The sequence below is a fragment of the Schistocerca nitens genome, chromosome 2 (assembly GCF_023898315.1).
Source record: "Schistocerca nitens isolate TAMUIC-IGC-003100 chromosome 2, iqSchNite1.1, whole genome shotgun sequence".
Lineage (NCBI taxonomy): Eukaryota > Metazoa > Arthropoda > Insecta > Orthoptera > Acrididae > Schistocerca > Schistocerca nitens.
In genome coordinates this window covers 341232801-341249626 of record NC_064615.1, presented here as the reverse complement: position 1 = coordinate 341249626, position 16826 = coordinate 341232801, and the positions used below count along the sequence as shown (strand labels likewise).

The following is a 16826-nucleotide window of genomic DNA, read 5'->3' as shown; positions in this document are numbered from 1 at the left end:
TCTCAGGGGAGTATGATGGATGGAAATACGTCTCCTGGAGACAGAGACACAGTGGTCTACCCTGCGATAGTAGACGAAGTTCCTCCACATGCGTCCTGAACCCTTGCAAGTTCCACTGAAGTATGGGAGCCATCTATGATGGGGGTAGCACTTTCATCCTGTCTCTCCGACGGGACGGGGAGACTGCAGCAGGTGGAGGGGCAGGCGTGGGGCGAGACGATTTCCCCACACATACATCGGATTCCATCAACTCTGGGGAAGAGTCAGAGGAAGCCTCACGGAAAACCACATCTGCATGGTCAGACAGTTTACTACGGGATTTGGCCCGCTGTTGCTGCTGTATGGGAGCTTTCTGCGGTTTGGTGGGCTTTGGGGGAGCTGATGTGGGAGTGGTAATGGCTGTACTCGGCTTCGGAACATCCTCAGCTGTTGGAGGCGTCAGGGGCTGGCCCGAGTTCGCCACTGTACCTTTGTCTGCCATTCGAATAGGGGCTACTGGCTCTGAAACACTGGCTGCGTTGCAAGTGCACTGACAGCTGCATGTATTAGTGCCAACACTCACCACCTCCGTCTGCATGGAGGCATCGACTTTTGGAGTAGGCTTCTGAACCAGGGAGGCAAAAGATGTAGCAAATGTGGGAGGTAGCATCGATTTATAGATCTTCTTGGCCTCACCATAGGGGATACGCTTAGTTGTTTTGATTTCCTGGACTTTGCGTTCCTCTAAAAATATTCGGCAGTCCCTACTCCAAACAGGGTGGTTCCCAGAGCAATTGATACATTTGGCGGGAGAGGAGCAACCAACTCCGTCATGAGCAGCTTTACCACAGTTGCCACAAGTCGCGTCGCCTTTGCATCCTAAGGTGGTATGCCCAAAACGCTGGCATTTGAAACAGCGCATTGGGGTCGGGAAATAAGGCATCACACTAAGGCGAAGAAAACCAGCTTTCACATGTTCAGGAAGTTTCGTGCCACTGAAGGTTAGAATAAAGGAGTCGGATTTGACAAGATTGCCATCAACCCTCCTCATGATATGTTGAACATCAACGATACCTGCCGGAGCCCACTCACGTTGCAGTTCTTCCTTGGGAATGTCAACTAGATCCCGGCACGTCACAACACCTTTGCTGTAGTTCAAGGTGCTGTGCAGTTCAGTGTCTATGGCATACTCTCCAAGGCATTTAGCAGACTGAAGTTTAGTCGCTTGCTGGGAAGTGGAAGTTTCTACTAGCAAGGTCCCATTACGTAAGCGCTTCACCAATTTTAAGGAGCCACAGATTCCCTCGAATCCCTTTTGTATATAGAAGGGCGAAACCTTCTCGAAACTACCCTCCTTCCGTTTCACAATGAGAAACACATTCGGATCACCAGAATGCATTCTGTTACCTAAGACTGGACTTTGTAAAGAAGCGCCAGAGTCAGGGGGACTGACTGCACGGGCCCTCTTAAGAGACTGGGTGTGAGAACCTTCCAGCGGCCCACCCTTTCCGCTGGGAGGAAGTAAAGAAGATTTCGAAGGATCCATCGCGGTCCCACGAGCAGCTAGGGAACTACAAGTCCACCTAGACAGAGCCCCGCGTGCCTAGGTAAGCCTTATACAACTGAGGTGCGGCAGGTTCCCCAGAGGTTGCCCGCTATCGACTGTTCCACCTCAACAGCCATGCATCTCATCGGCGCGCAGCACACCTTGAGATTGAGGGGTTTTTTAGAGAGGTTTATGCCATCCTCGCGATCCGGGCGGTCAAGCCAAGATCCCCATTCCCTGAGACACACAACGTTCCACCGCCGCGCCGTGCGGTGGTCGCTGAAGTATGCTCAGAGGTTACGGTGACAGGGGACTGGCGGCGCTTACCAGTCCCCAGCTCAGGCACCCCGGGGTCGCCAAGCCCGTACCCAGCAAATTAATGCTGAGCCCCTGGGGGCTGCATGGTCTGATGAATCCCTATACCTTCTTCATCGTGCTGATGGGAGGGGGCAAATTCGTATTCTTCCATGGGGACAACTCCTTGACATCTATACTTCGGGAAGGAGACAAGCTGGTGGCTGCTCCATTATGCTCTGCAGAACATTCACTTTGGCATCCATGGGTCCAGTGGAGCACATGCAAGGCACCATTATGGGCAAGGAGTATCGTACACTCATTTGAGACCCCATACACCTCTTCATGATGATCGTTTCCCAACAGCAATGGCATTTTTCAATAAGATAATGAGCCACGTCCCAAGGCCAGGAATGTGATGGAGTGGTTCCAGTAACACAGTGGCAAGTCCCAATTGATGTGCTGGCCCTCCAACTCACCAATCTGAATCTGATCAAAAACACCTGGGACGTGATTGGCTGTGGCATCAGATCTCATTGCCCCCCTTCCCTAAACTTAAAGGAGTTAGGTAACTTGGGTGTGCAGATGTGGTGCCAACTCCCTCCAGTCACCTGCCAAGGCCTCACTGCTTTCATGCCACGAGGCGTTGCCACTGTTATACGTGCCAAAGGTGGACATACCAGCTATTCAGTACGTCGTCATAATGTTCTGATCAGTGTGTACAATGAGATGCATAAGAATTCTAATACAACTGTAGCCAGAAACCAAATAGAAAGAAGTTTACAACACATACACTTATTATTGAGGCACATTATGATAGTTTCAGCTACTCACTGGAAAATTGTAGGCAATGCAGTCACCATGAATCTCCCACTGAGGCCTGGTGAAGCTGTCACGTCCACCTGCCCAATAGATATGCCAAGGTCTTCACTCCATGTTGAAAATTCTTCCCAGGCAGGTTGGAGGGCCTTGCAGGCAGGGCACCAGGGCGCATAACTGGAATACAATACAAACTGAAATTAAGTATGAAATTTACTGACATAGTCAAATTTTAAAACACGCAATGTTAATTAATCATTTATTCAGTCAACCAATCACTGTGTTTCAAAGTCCCATAGTGAAGAAGAGCTTTCAGGGATGCGGAACGAGTCAAGTTTTACATTAACGGGCAGAAGTAACTACTGCTTGCCATTTCTCTAAAGTATAGTAGCAACAATTTATTACTGGTGTTAATCTACTCGTATTGATAATTATTGTAATTACTTGCAGTTTAATTTATGTGTTTGTATTGGGAGGAAAGTAGCTACTTCGAAAAACCCACAGCTCCTTCACCTCCTCCTCCTCTAGTCAGCTGCTGTTAACATCTATACTTCACAGCAGTTACGTAACTTTACCTGTATACAGACTGCTGACAGTGGTTTGTGTAGGACTATCTAACAAAAAACATTGGAGTTCCATGGAATTTACATTCCCATGTCAAAATATTCTGATAAATTGTAGGAGTGGCCAATGAAGTATTCATCTACACTGTTTTTGAATATTTGGGGATTTTTCATTTTCTTTCCTGATGTCTGCTGACAACTTTTTGTATACTTTTGCACATGAATACAAAATTCTACTGTGAACCTTACAGAGGGATGCATAGTCGGTATAAAAATTACACTTCTCGTATTGGGATTGTGAATTTCAGAGTTCATTCTAATCTGAATGCTATCTTTCCCAATATCATCCTAATACCAAACCCCACACCATTTCCTAATACCCCCACCTCTCTCTCTCTCTCTCTCTCTCTCTCTCTCTCTCCCTCTCTCTCCCTCTCTCTACACCCCCCCCCCCGCCGCCTGTTCCTTGTCTTCCTTTTCCTTTCCTCCCTCCCTCCATCCATCTCTTATATGCTCTACGCACTGAACTACTTTTATCTTGTTACACAGCTTCTGCTGACAGACCTGCCTCACTCTATCCCTTTATCCCCTCCTTACCTTGTTCACCAGCCCACAAACTGCTTCCAATAATAGATAATCAAAAATCAGTCTCAATGTGCTAGTGTGTGTGTATGTGTGTGTGTTCGTGTACACACATTTACTAGAAAAATGCTAGAGTTCAGCTTGTGTGGATACCATTCTCTGTTACGTTTTTCTATGCTTCACACATCTGTCCACTATGGTGAGTGATTGCCTTTCCTTTATTTTACAAATACCATTGTGGTATAAATCTACTAGCATGTAAGTTTACGAATCCCTAGGTCTCTGAAGGGCCCCCTGTAAGGTGTCTATTGATCAACTTTACCCAGTATTCTAATTGTACTGTTCTGTAGAAATTAGCAGTCATACCCCACAAACTTATTCACAGGTTGCTATTGACTTTAAATATACAAAGTATACTACCAATCCCGTCTGCAGGTCAACACAAAGAACTTCTCCATATGCTGTTGCCACCTTGCTTATTATCCATCTGAATGTGCAGCACCTGATTAGTGGCCAAGATGTGGAACATTTATGCTAATGTCACAGCCCAATGGCTCACAGAAAATGAACTGGTTATAAACCTTAAAGACTATGTATGCTGTGAAACTTACTTGCAGATTAAAAATGTGGGACAGACCGGGATTCAAAACTGGCACTCTTAACTTTTTTGGGAATGTGTTCTCACAACTGAGCTATCTGAGCACAGCTCAAGACCCACCATCATGGCTTTACTGCCATGATATCTAATCTCCTACCTTCTGAACTTCACAGAAATTCTCCTGCGGATCTTGCAGGACTAACAACCCTGGGATAAAGTATATTGCAATGATATACCCCGCAATGAACACACCTTGAAAAAGGACCTTGGTATTTGGGTATAATGTTACTAGGAACTCTGCTCAAAAACCTAAATGATGTATGCAGTATTTAGAAACAAAGACAAGTCTGAGGATATGATTTAGAAGGGGACAAAACAAGGCTGGAAGAAGTATAATCCACAAAATTCTTTTGTACTACTCATCAGCGGGCGCCGAGCAGCACAAGCTGTATGACGGTCACAAAGGGGCGGCATTTTTACTTCGCACCGTTGTGAACGTATTGCAAAATTGTCGTGTCGATATGTTGACAGGGCGAAATAGGACTCAGGAGAGCCTCCCCAGAATAGCTGGGGATAGATGGATAGCGAAGGGAACGACGAAGATCCAGGGCCTCAGACGCAGGGGCCCTACCGAGAGCAGGCCGGCCCCCCGCAAGCTGTACGTCCGCGGTCTTCCAGGCAAAGGACTAGCAATAGGGCTGAGGTAGATCTCGCGAGTAGATCTGAGCCGAACACCACCAACACACAGGAAACAGATGTTGGACATGCACTCAGACAACAAATCCAGAAGCTACAACAGGCACAATGAGACAACAACATGGCGACTTCCCGCCAAAACCAACCAACCAATCACGACGCACCACGACAGGTCATAGAGCAAAACTCGACCAATGAAGACACAAATCAACGATGATGACAACATTTCACAGTACTACCGCTCTTCAGAATCCGAGTCATCTGAACAAGAAGAGATGGAACAAGACAATGGGGAAGGGGATTTCCAAACTCCTCCCCCACGGAAAACAGCAAAGCGAAAGAACACCGAAGACGACACAGCACTGCACAGACAATTCACCATTCAAACGGAAAACCGATTTGAACCTCTCACACCTCCAACACAACGAAGCAATAGTACCAGAAATCCAGCAACTGCAACCCAACCAACTCCATCATCATCAAACGCACCTCAAGCCATCCCAAAGAAACCAAGGATCCCGCCCATTACCATACAGTACAAAGGCCACTACCTAACGCTCAACGCAGCACTGAAAAAACACATGGAAGGACCTATCCAGGCTATCTATAAAGGAGATACTATCAAGTACCACTTTGACTCAATGAAAGATCAACGGACAGCACTCGACTTCTTCCATCATCACAACATTTGCAATTTTACTCATCAACCGCAAAGTGAAAGACACCTAAAAGTAGTGATAAAAGGTTTACCAGAAACAGTCACAGAAGCAGAAGTAGAAAAAGACTTACGATACCTCAACTTCAAGCCAAGAAACGTTCACCAGTACAAGAAAAGGGCAATAACACAAAACAATTACGACCCATGGATGTCTTCTGTGTTACACTTGACAGAAAACCAGAAAACGACGCCATTTACCACATCCGCTACATCCTAGACACAAAGGTGACAACTGAATCTTATCAAAATAAAGACGGTCCACCACAATGTAAAAAGTGTCAGGGGTTCTTTCACACCGCAAACTATTGTTCTATGCCGACGCGCTGTATCCGCTGCAGTGCCACCCATAGAGCAAGAGAATGCAGCCTACCAGTAAATGCTACATCACACTGTGTCAACTGTAAACAAGATGGCCACCCCGCGTCCTTTCGCGGCTGTGAAGAATTCCAGAAAGCAATACTCATTTACTAAGCCCAACGACCAAGGACTACCACTCCAACAGTAGCAACAATTCAACCAGGCATAAAGAACACACCAATGCCGACTCCAGCTGAAGCCAGCCGCAGAGGATGCAAAACATGGGCAAATCTCCAGACAAATCAGGAATCATTCTCAACTACCCAGACACAACAGGCACCAAATTCAACCTCAAACCAAACAACTGGACCTGCTTCCTTCCTCGACTTCCTTAACCACATCAAAAACTTCTGGCAAAACACACAGTGGACGAACATCATATCAATCATCACTACCACATTTAAACAATTTACGATTGCCCCAGACATACTATCAAAAATAATGGCAATTGTCGGTGGAGTAATGAAATTCTTTGGTACCGACAATGTAAATTAGACCTACCAGGAAACAAAACCTACATTTTTGCAACTTTAACGCCTCAGGAATACACAACAAAAAAGACTTACTAAATGAATTCGTAGAAGAAAACAAGATTGACATACTATTTGTTACTGAAACACATTTACGTCCAACACAATCTTTTAAACTCGGGAACATTGTGTGCCACTGAACAGACCGAATCAACCGACAGGGAAGCGGAACGGCTATCTTCATTCGCTCACACATACGACACAATCCTGAAATTATGCCACAAATGACATCATTAGAAGCCATCATAGCAACAATAGAAACAGTACAAGGAAAAATAACCCTGGTGGCCGCATGCCTTAGCCCCAGAGCAGTATTTGAAGAAAATGACTTGCTACAAATATTTGATAACAACAACAGAATCTTACTGGCCGGCGACTTAAATGCAAAAAACACGACGTGGAATGCCCGACGGAACAATGCACGCGGGAACACATTATATAATCTACAAGGACAACTGAATGCTGCAATTTCCGCTCCTGAAGATATTACCCACATTCCATTCAATCACCGCCACCAATTGGACGTCCTAGACACCTGCATAACCAAGAACCTCGATCTCGACCTGCATCTCCGAACCCTTCAAGATCTCACCTCCGATCATCTACCTGTAATTGGCCACATCGGTAACGCAATAGAACCGCCTCACCAACGACACAAAACCACAATTAATTGGGAGCAATTCCAGAGATGGCTAAACAATAACATTCGCCCCACACTAACAACTACTCAAAAAATAGAAGAAGCCATCGGCACTAACAGAAAATTAAAACAGCCTATAAGAAAGCATCTACAACAAACATATTTCCTGAAACAAACGTTCACACTCTGCCACCACTTATACAAGATCTCAAGTACCTCAAAAACGCAACTAGACGCCGATGGCTCCAAACACACAACCCGGAAGATAGAAGACAATTAAACAGACTCAAAAAACAAATACATCACTGTGTACAAGAATGGAGAGCCGAAGTCTGGGAAGACCGAATGAGTACCCTGCAACTCCGAAACAAAGATGACTGGCAACTAATTAAAAACCTGCGACGCACAAAAACACACAAACCGGCCTTACTGCACAGCAACAACCTCATCTTCGATGCCTTTAGCCAGGAGGAACTGTTTGCAGCTACCTATGAACAACAAAATACAATAGAACCTCAAGAAAACCAACAACAAGACATACTCCAATATCAACAACATGTGACAGCTACAGCTCAGAATATACGTCAGACACCACCTCGCGACCTACCAGAACTAACCACTCCTGCGGAAATAAAAACAATTATCAACCGACTTGGCAAAAACTCCGCTCCTGGACCGGACATAATCTCCAATATTCAACTCCAGAACTTGCCTAGAAAGCCCTTAGTCCTACTGACCAGAATCATCAACGCATGTTTAATCAACCATTATTTCCCACAAGCATGGAAAATCTCCAAAATCGTACCTATTCCAAAACCTGGAAAGGATCTGAAACAACCACATAATTACAGACCTATTAGCCTACTTCCAACCATGTCAAAGCTCCTGGAACGCATCCTGCTCCCAAGAATTCGACAACCATTACTTGACGACAACATCATCCGACAAGAACAGTTCGCCTTCCAAGAGAAACTCTCAGCAGAACTCCAGGTACTCCGTATTACAGAATATATTACTCAAAACATGAATCTCTCCAAGTATACAGCTGCAGTTTTCCTTGACGTCGAGAAAGCATACGATAAAGTATGGAAGGACAACCTTGTCATGAAATTACGAGACCAGACAGACATACCTGAATGCTATATCAGAATGATCGACAGTTTTTTACACGACCGGATATGCTTTGTACAGATAGATGGCAAACAATCAGCACACAAAGTACTACAAGAAGGAATACCACAAGGTTCGGTACTTTCACCAACTCTATTTACCGTGTATGTAAACAACATCCTGAAAACAGAAACCTCGACAATAGCGCAATTCGCAGACGATACAGCACTTCTGGAAACACACAGACGACTGTCAACAACAATAAATAGACTACAAAAACAAGTTTACTACACAGAAAAATGGGCCAAACTAAACAAGATCAAAATAAACCCAGAGAAGACTGTCGCCATCATATTTACACGCCGCCGACCACAAATTCATGACCAAATTGAATTAAACGGTACGCAACTTCCATGGACCACATCAGTAAAGTACCTTGGCGTAACAATAGACAATAAAATGTTATTCAAGCAACACATAGAACAAAAACGACAACGCATATCAAAAACCATCCACACAATTTACCCTCTTCTGGCCAGCAAAGAAATGTTTCAAAGAACAAAACTAAACATATACAAAGCTGTAGTCCAACCAATGATGCTCTACAGCTGCTCGGCGTGGGGCATAACCAGTAAAACCAACAGGAAACCACTTCAAACATTACAAAACAGATGCTTAAAGCTCATCCTTAACACCCCATGGTGGACCAGTACTAATCAAATACACGAAGAACTTAACATGCCGACAGTGGTCAACCAAATCAACACCTCTACAAGACGACTCTTCGAAAAAATAGAAAGGCTCATACCTACCAGACAGCAACTACAAGAATTGGGAACAGTAGAACCGGCCCCTTGGCACAAAATACGAGTTCCGCTATCCATATTACATTACAATTAAGAACCAAAAGGCAAATCAAATCGGAAAGATCACAACAAAAACAACGAAGCAACAATAAGTATATAAAAATACCAAGACTGTGGGCCTCAAGGACCAATAAACCGTGCCCAACGGCTCTCAAATGAATACAAGGTGTCCCATTTTTCAAATAAATGGTATCCCCAGTAAGAAAACCTACCCCGCACACTTTAGGGACCAACCTCCTCCGGAGGTAGTGCCCTAGCCAACGCACAACACACCATTTAAAAAAAAAAAAAAAAAAAAAAAAAAAAAAAAAAAAAAAAAAAAAAAAAAAAAACCTGCCTGTAAGAAACTCAGTTCTGCCATATTCATAATGAAGCATCTACTGTAATATGAAAACAGCTTTTCAGCACAGTATATCAGGGACACACTGACCCATACCTTCAGTATGGAGTGGCACTGGGGTAAAGCAAACATTTAGGAAAACAAAGAGTATTTATACTGAAAAAATTTATTTTTAGAGAATTTCTCAAACATGAAGAAGCTGCTTCAAAAATCTAGGTATCTGAACTGTCACATAAAACAGTAAAATATATCACAAAAGATAGTTCAGGGTGGATTCCAAATTGTACTGGGCATACTCATGGAACAAAGGTGAATGAGATATGAAGCATACCCCACTGACTGCAAGTCGTTGAAATATGACCTTGGTACTTCAGCATCAAGTTACTAAGAAGCCTGCACAATAGTATACATGGTTCTTTGGAAAAGTCAAACAATGAAAACTTCAGGTAGGAATATCCGCAATGTAGGAAAAGTAGATTGCTACTTACCATAAAGAAGACACGTTAAGCTCCAGAGAGGCACAATTATGACAAACAAAGCTTTCAGCCACAGCCTTCATCAGCAAGAGAGAAACACACATTTATACACACACACAAGCATACTTACCGCACACATTACCATCAACTCTGGCAGCTCGCACCAGAATGCAACTATCAGCTGGGATGGAAGCAGCAATCTGGAGAGGGTGAGGAAGAGGATGGGATAGTAGTGTACAGGTGTGGGGAGAGGGGAACACTGGCGGAGGGTGCATGAACTAGAATGCCAACAGGCAGAGCACCAGGAGGTTGCAGGGCAAGCAAGTGGGGAGAGAAGGAGCGAAAAAGGAGGGGTGCAGGGAAAGATGGGTGGGTGCATTGGCAGAGGGCAACAAACAGAGCATGGGAGAGGAGGATGGGGAGGAGATGATAGAACAGAGGGGATGGAAACTATTGGATGGATGGTATGGGGACAGTATGTTACTCTAAGTTGAGGCAGGATATTTTTAGGAATGGAGAATGTGTTGTAAGGATAACTTCCATCTGCACAGTTCAGAAAATCTGGTGGTGGAGGATCGAGATGGCTCGAGTAGTGAAGCAGCCATTGAAGTCAGGCATGCCATGTTCAGCTGCATGTTGTGCCACAGGGTGTTCTACTTTGATCTTTGTCACAGTTTGGCAGTGCTGTTCACCATGGTGGACAGCTGGTTGGCAATCATACCAGTATAAAAAGGTGTGCAACGATTGCAGCAGAGCTGGTAAATGACATGGCTGCTTTCTCAGGTGTCCTGGTCCCTGACGGAGTAGGATAAACCTGTGACAGGACTGAAAGTACTCAGTGGGTAGATTTGGCAGGTCTGCACCTGGATCTTCCACAGGGATTGATCCTTGTGGCAAGGGGGTTGGGTTTGGGAGTGGCATAGGGAGGGACTATTATGTTGTGGAGGTTGGGTGAGTCATAGAACATCACTTTAAGACAAGTGAGAAGGATCTCTGGTGATCTGTCTCAGTTGTTCCGGATCGAGGTGATAGTTGGTGACAGCGGGGGCATTCCTTTGTTGCTGCTTGTTGGGAGTGATGGTAGGATTGGAGGGGGGGGGGGGTGAGGCACTGCCATGAAAACCCGCATGGCACCCTCCTTCGCCAACCTGTTTATGTGCCATCTATAGGAGATCTTCATAGCCTCCCAAAATGCCAAACCATAGTCTGGTTCAGCTTCACTGGTGGTATCTTCATGATCTGGACTCAGGGCCGACATTCTACCTTCATTCCTTCACAACCTCAACTACTCCTCTCCGATCTGCTTCAACTAGTCCTTCTCAACCCTGTGTGCCGCCACCTTCCTAGACATTGACTCCCTTCTCTCTCCGCACCTCCCTCCATCTGCACCTCTATCCACATTAAACCCATCATCCACCAACAAGACCTGCATTTTTATGGCTGCCATCCCTTTCATACCAAAAAACCCCTCCCACATAGCTTGGCCGTAGAGGGATGGCATTCTGCAGTGACAAGAACTCCCTTGCCCCAATACACTGGGGGTCTCCCCAATGCCTTCACAGGCAAGCACTATCACCCAGACGTAATCTGCAAACATATCTCCCATGCCATTTCTCCTCACACTCCCAATCCTCCCACCACGCCTAAGAAAAAGCCACAAATGAGTGGCCCCTTCATCACCCACGACTGCCCTTGACTGGGAAACTTAACCACATCCTTTACCAGGGCTTTGATGACCTATCATCATGCCCTGAAATGAGGGACATCCAACTCAAGATCCTTCCCTCCCCTCCTAAAGTGGTGTTCCATCGCCCACCCAACCTACACAGCATCCTAGTCTATCACTTTGCCATCCTCTTGCAACAAGGATCACATCCCTATGGAGACCCAGGAGCAAGACCTGCCCAATCCACCCACACAGCACTTCCTATAGCAGTCCCGTCACAGGTTTATACCCCATCATGGGCTGGGCCACTTGTGAAAGCAGCCATGTGATTTATCAGCTCTGCTGCAAACATTGCACAGCTTTTTATATTGGTATGACCACCAATCAGCTGTCCATCAGGATGAACGGCACTGCCAAACCATGGCCAAGAGCAAAGTAGACCACCCTGTGGCATAACATGTAGCTGAACATGGCATGCTTGATTTCAGTGGTTTTCTGATCTGCGCATATGGGAATTATCCTTACATCATATTCACTACTCCTGTAATTATCCTGCCTCAAGCTAGGGTATCTTACTGTCCCACATCCTCCACCTAACAGTTTGCATCCCCTATATCTATCATCTCCCAATTCTCACCTTTCATGCTCTGTTTGCCACCCTCTGTCGATGCACCCACCCATCTTTCTTTGCACTTTTTTTTTTTTGCTTTTCTCCCCACCTCCCTGTCCCACAACCTGCTTATGCTGTGCCTGTTGGCATTCTAGTCCATGCACACTCTGCCAGACAGCATCACCCCCCCCCCCACCCACCCTCCATACACTATTATCCCTTCCCCTTCCCTGCCCCTACAGCTTGCTACTTCCATCCCACATGATAGTTGCATTCTGAACCGAGCTGCCAGAGTTGGTTGTCATGTGTGCACGAGGTGCGCTTGCTTGTGTGTATGAATTGTGTGTGTCTCTTTTGCTGATGAAGGCTGTGACTGAAAGCTTTGTGTAAGTGCCTTAATCATGTTTGCCCGCAACTTGTCTTCTTTACGGCAAGTAGCGATCTGTCTCTTCCTAGAATACTGATTCTTTTGAAAGTAGTTCAAAGACTAACTGGTGGAAAAGGAATTTTACAGCGTCAAAAAGAACCAATTAAATTAAACTAATATGTACTGTTCTTTGGAATCAATGGTGTTAAAGAGTATAATCAAAATAGCTGCTCCGTAGGAACTGAGCAATACTGAATGTTTTCAGTTTTCTGACATATCCTATATTAAATGAACACTTGTTCACAATGTAATTCTGCAGAATGAAATAAAATTCAATTCAATTCAAATATGGAGCCTCATCCATTGTATGCACATTGATCTCTATTGATGGTACCTGTAAGCCATCTGTTTTGGAATTGCATCATCAGTTCTTGCAAGACTAAGGGTTATGCTGTTTGCTGTAAAGCATTTGTAAGCCTGTTCCATTATCCACTTGGCTGTGTCCAGTATGGATGTGTGTGTCTCCTTTATCAATATAATTATGTTATCAGCAAAAATTACAGCTTTTGAAGAAGACGATGTAGCCACAGTTTCAATATTTAAAAAAATATAGTTGAGTAATTTTTTATTTATTTGCATGTAGAAGTCTGAACTCCTGTTACACAATGAAATACCCACACCACAGTACCATTCCATGCCACAAAAGGAGTGAAAACAAAATGTCACTCCGGGGTTGGATATACAATGGTCTAGTTACACTAAATCATACTGAACGTCAGTTATGCAAATAACCTCTTACAGGAAACATTCAGATTAAGACCACAGCATGTGTGGTGCTTCCATTAGCCTTCATAAGGAAAGTGGGAAATTAGAACCATAAGAAGTCAGAAAAGGAGATTCCTTATTAGCAAAACTTCTCAGCAATCTTAGAGGCAGTTACAAAAGCCTGAAAATCAATTATTAAAAGATTAAAATAACATGCTACCAACACATTCAAATTCAATGAAAAATTATTCAACTTAAACAGTACTCTCGCACAAAGTAGATTTTTTTGTATTCAAAGCAACTGAAGAGAACACCTGGATGGGCACGAAAAATAAACAGAAGAGTAAATATGGTCGGAGTACGTTTGATAAACTACACAGTTTTAAAAAACTAAGTTCCAGAAGTGTCAGAAATAGCAAGTGAACAATACATACACATTACCCAGTTTGGCTTATGGTCAAAAGACAGAATTTTCATATGAAAACCATTCAAAAACTGAATGGAATTACTAGCAAAGACAGAAAAAGGAACTAATGGGCCAGGGAAGAGACTGGGTGATCAAGATTAACTATGACTGTAATGAAAATGAAATGGGTAGGATATGTAGTTGGGCAAATGGATGACAGAGGGACCAAGGACACTCTCTGCTGGATTTCAAGAGATAAGAAGATGGTCAACTACTTAATGGAGGCTGGGAGATAACATCAGGGAGCATGCTGGAGCAACATGGCTAAACTTAGTTGAAGACCATAATTCATGGTAAGTCTAAGGCAAGACCTTTGTCTTACGGTGTAAGTCAAATGCCAAATATTGCAACAGACAACATTGGCAATACAGAAAGGATAAGCATGGAAATGCAGTGCAAAAGAAAGAAATCCAGTACAAAAGAAAAAAATGGATGTACTTAATTTGGAACTGTCAAAACAAATGTAAAATTACCAAAGTTGCCAAGAGAATTTGATAAGTCCGAGTGGATGGAAAAATAAAATGCTGGATATTCTCCTCCAACTTCTGGTTTCTCAGGCAGTGGTAAAGGTATATATGGTATTGTTGTCAGGTTATGTAGTGACCAAGAGTAAAATTTATCTGCCAGCTTGGGAGCAGGATGGAAAAGTAAAACCTATACATTATGTACAGCAATCATGACTCACAGCTATGTGGAAGCCATCTGATTTTACATCCTTGGGCGCCAATCTCACTATTGCTCACTGCAAGGTGAGTGGCAGGTGACGTCACAGTTGTGTTGCTCAAGGTGGCGGGCTAGTATAGAGGTTGGCCGTCTGCTCTTGCCTGTTTGCCCTTTGGGTGGACAGGTGGCCTTTCTTTCAGCAGGGTCCAAACAGGCATACAGGGGCAGGGATTTGCTAGTTATTGGGAGCTTCAATATTAGGCACATTATGGAGTTCTTAGGGAAACAGTGTTTAGGGCTGGAAAGAAAGCCAATGTGCATTCAGTACAACTGCTGAGAGTGGGGCTCATCCGAGATGTGGAGTAGGTCTTGCTTGCAGCTATCGAGTGTGCAGGGCCGCAGTCCTCTGCAAGAGGTCACTCACATCCACACCAGCGATGCCTGTTACTTGGGTTCTGAGGCTACTCTCTCTCATGTGAGGTGAAAGCAGAACTCTCAATTTGCATCATTTTTTCCAGAATTGGGTGGGTTCCTTTGGTTCCCAAAAACTTCAACAACTCTGTGATGGTCTTTGCTGCAGATTTCTGGATCTGCATTATTGGGTTGGGAATTTTAGGACTCCCCTTGATAGTCAGGGGTGAACTACACTACTAGGCGGTAGTTTGAGTGTGACAGTGAAGTCATCTGGTAGTGTATAAGTGGTGTACGTGATATCAAGTTAACTGTTAGGTGTTTTTACCAGCCACTTGATTCCACTGTGATAGCTTTAGTGTTATACACAGAGGTAGACAGTCTATAGCAGCACAGAAATACTCATATCATGCAATAGTAGTTAGAGGTAACTTAACATACCAAGTATTGACTGGGACATCTATAGATTCGTTGTAGTCTTGTGATGTACTTCTGAATACATTTTCCGCCTCATGCATCTACTTTGACAGCCCACAAACAATGAAAATATTTTAGATCTTGTAGCTACAAACAGGCATGACCTCATAAAAGTCATCAGTATATTAGTATATAGAGAGGAATTAGTGACCATGATACCATAGCAACTCTGGTTACTAAAGCTAATAAAGCGATCAAGAAGGCTAGGAGAGTATTTCTCTAGAAAGAGTAGACAAGCAGTTGTCAGCATCCCACTTAGACAGTGAACTGACATCTTTTGGTTCCATTATGATGGACACAGAAGAATTATGGACAGCATTTAAACAAATTGAGATCTTGCTCTGAAGAGGTATGTGCCGAGTCAGTGGATTAAGGACAGAAAAGACCTACAGCGGTTTAACAACAAAATTCAGAAAATGCTGATGAAGCAAAAGCCACTGCACTTTCGGTTCAAAGAGAATGTGCAAATATTGACAGATGAAAATAAGTAGAGATTCATGTATCTGTAGAAATATTGCTGTGTGAAGCAGACAGCGACCACCATTATACCTTAGCAAAACAGCTTACCTAGAACCCAAGAAAATTCTGGTCCTACACAAAATCACTAAATGTCTCTAATGCTTCTGTTCAGTCACTCATTGACCAGTCTGGTATCGTAATAGCAAATAGTAAATGGAAAGACAGTTTCAAATTTCTCATTTAAGAAATCATTCACACAGAAGAATTGTACAAATGTACTGTCATTTGAACACTGCAGTATGGAGGACATATTGATACGCATCCCTGGCACAGAGAAACAACTGAAAGGGTTGAAAACAAATAAGTCACTAGGTCCAGATGGATTTCCAATTCGGTTTTACAAAAGGTACTCTACGGTATTGGCCCCTTAATTATCTTGCATTTACCATGAATCTCTCACCCAGGGCTAAGTCCTAAGTGACTGGAAAAAAGTGCAGATGACTGCTATAAATAAGAAGAGTAAAAGAACGGACTCGCAAAATTAAAGCCCAATATCCTTAACGTCTTTAAATGCAAACAAGAAAACAGAAGAAGCCTTTACACGTACCAGTAAGACTAAATTGAACATGAATAGTGCAATACTGTAAAAGCTGACAAGGGTAATACAACAGTTGTAATGAACAGACCAGCATACGTAGATTAGATTAGTTTTCGTTCCATAGATCCGTGCTGAGGAGATCCTCGTGGATGTGGAACATGTCATTTTTTTTTTCTTTTTAAGCTGAAATAACAATACTAATAGTATGAATATATACAATACATCATTTG

At 43.8% G+C, this 16826-nt stretch overlaps 1 protein-coding gene across 1 annotated transcript in view; it reads right to left on the bottom strand.

The window, feature by feature from the left end:
• The window catches only part of LOC126236143 (thioredoxin-related transmembrane protein 1), a 58374-nt gene that overhangs the window by 28097 nt on the left and 13451 nt on the right, over window positions 1-16826 (bottom strand). Inside the window, exon 2 of the mRNA XM_049945225.1 lies at window positions 2654-2815. Within this exon, the coding sequence (XP_049801182.1) occupies window positions 2654-2815 (162 nt within the window). The remainder of the gene's footprint in view (window positions 1-2653; window positions 2816-16826) is intronic.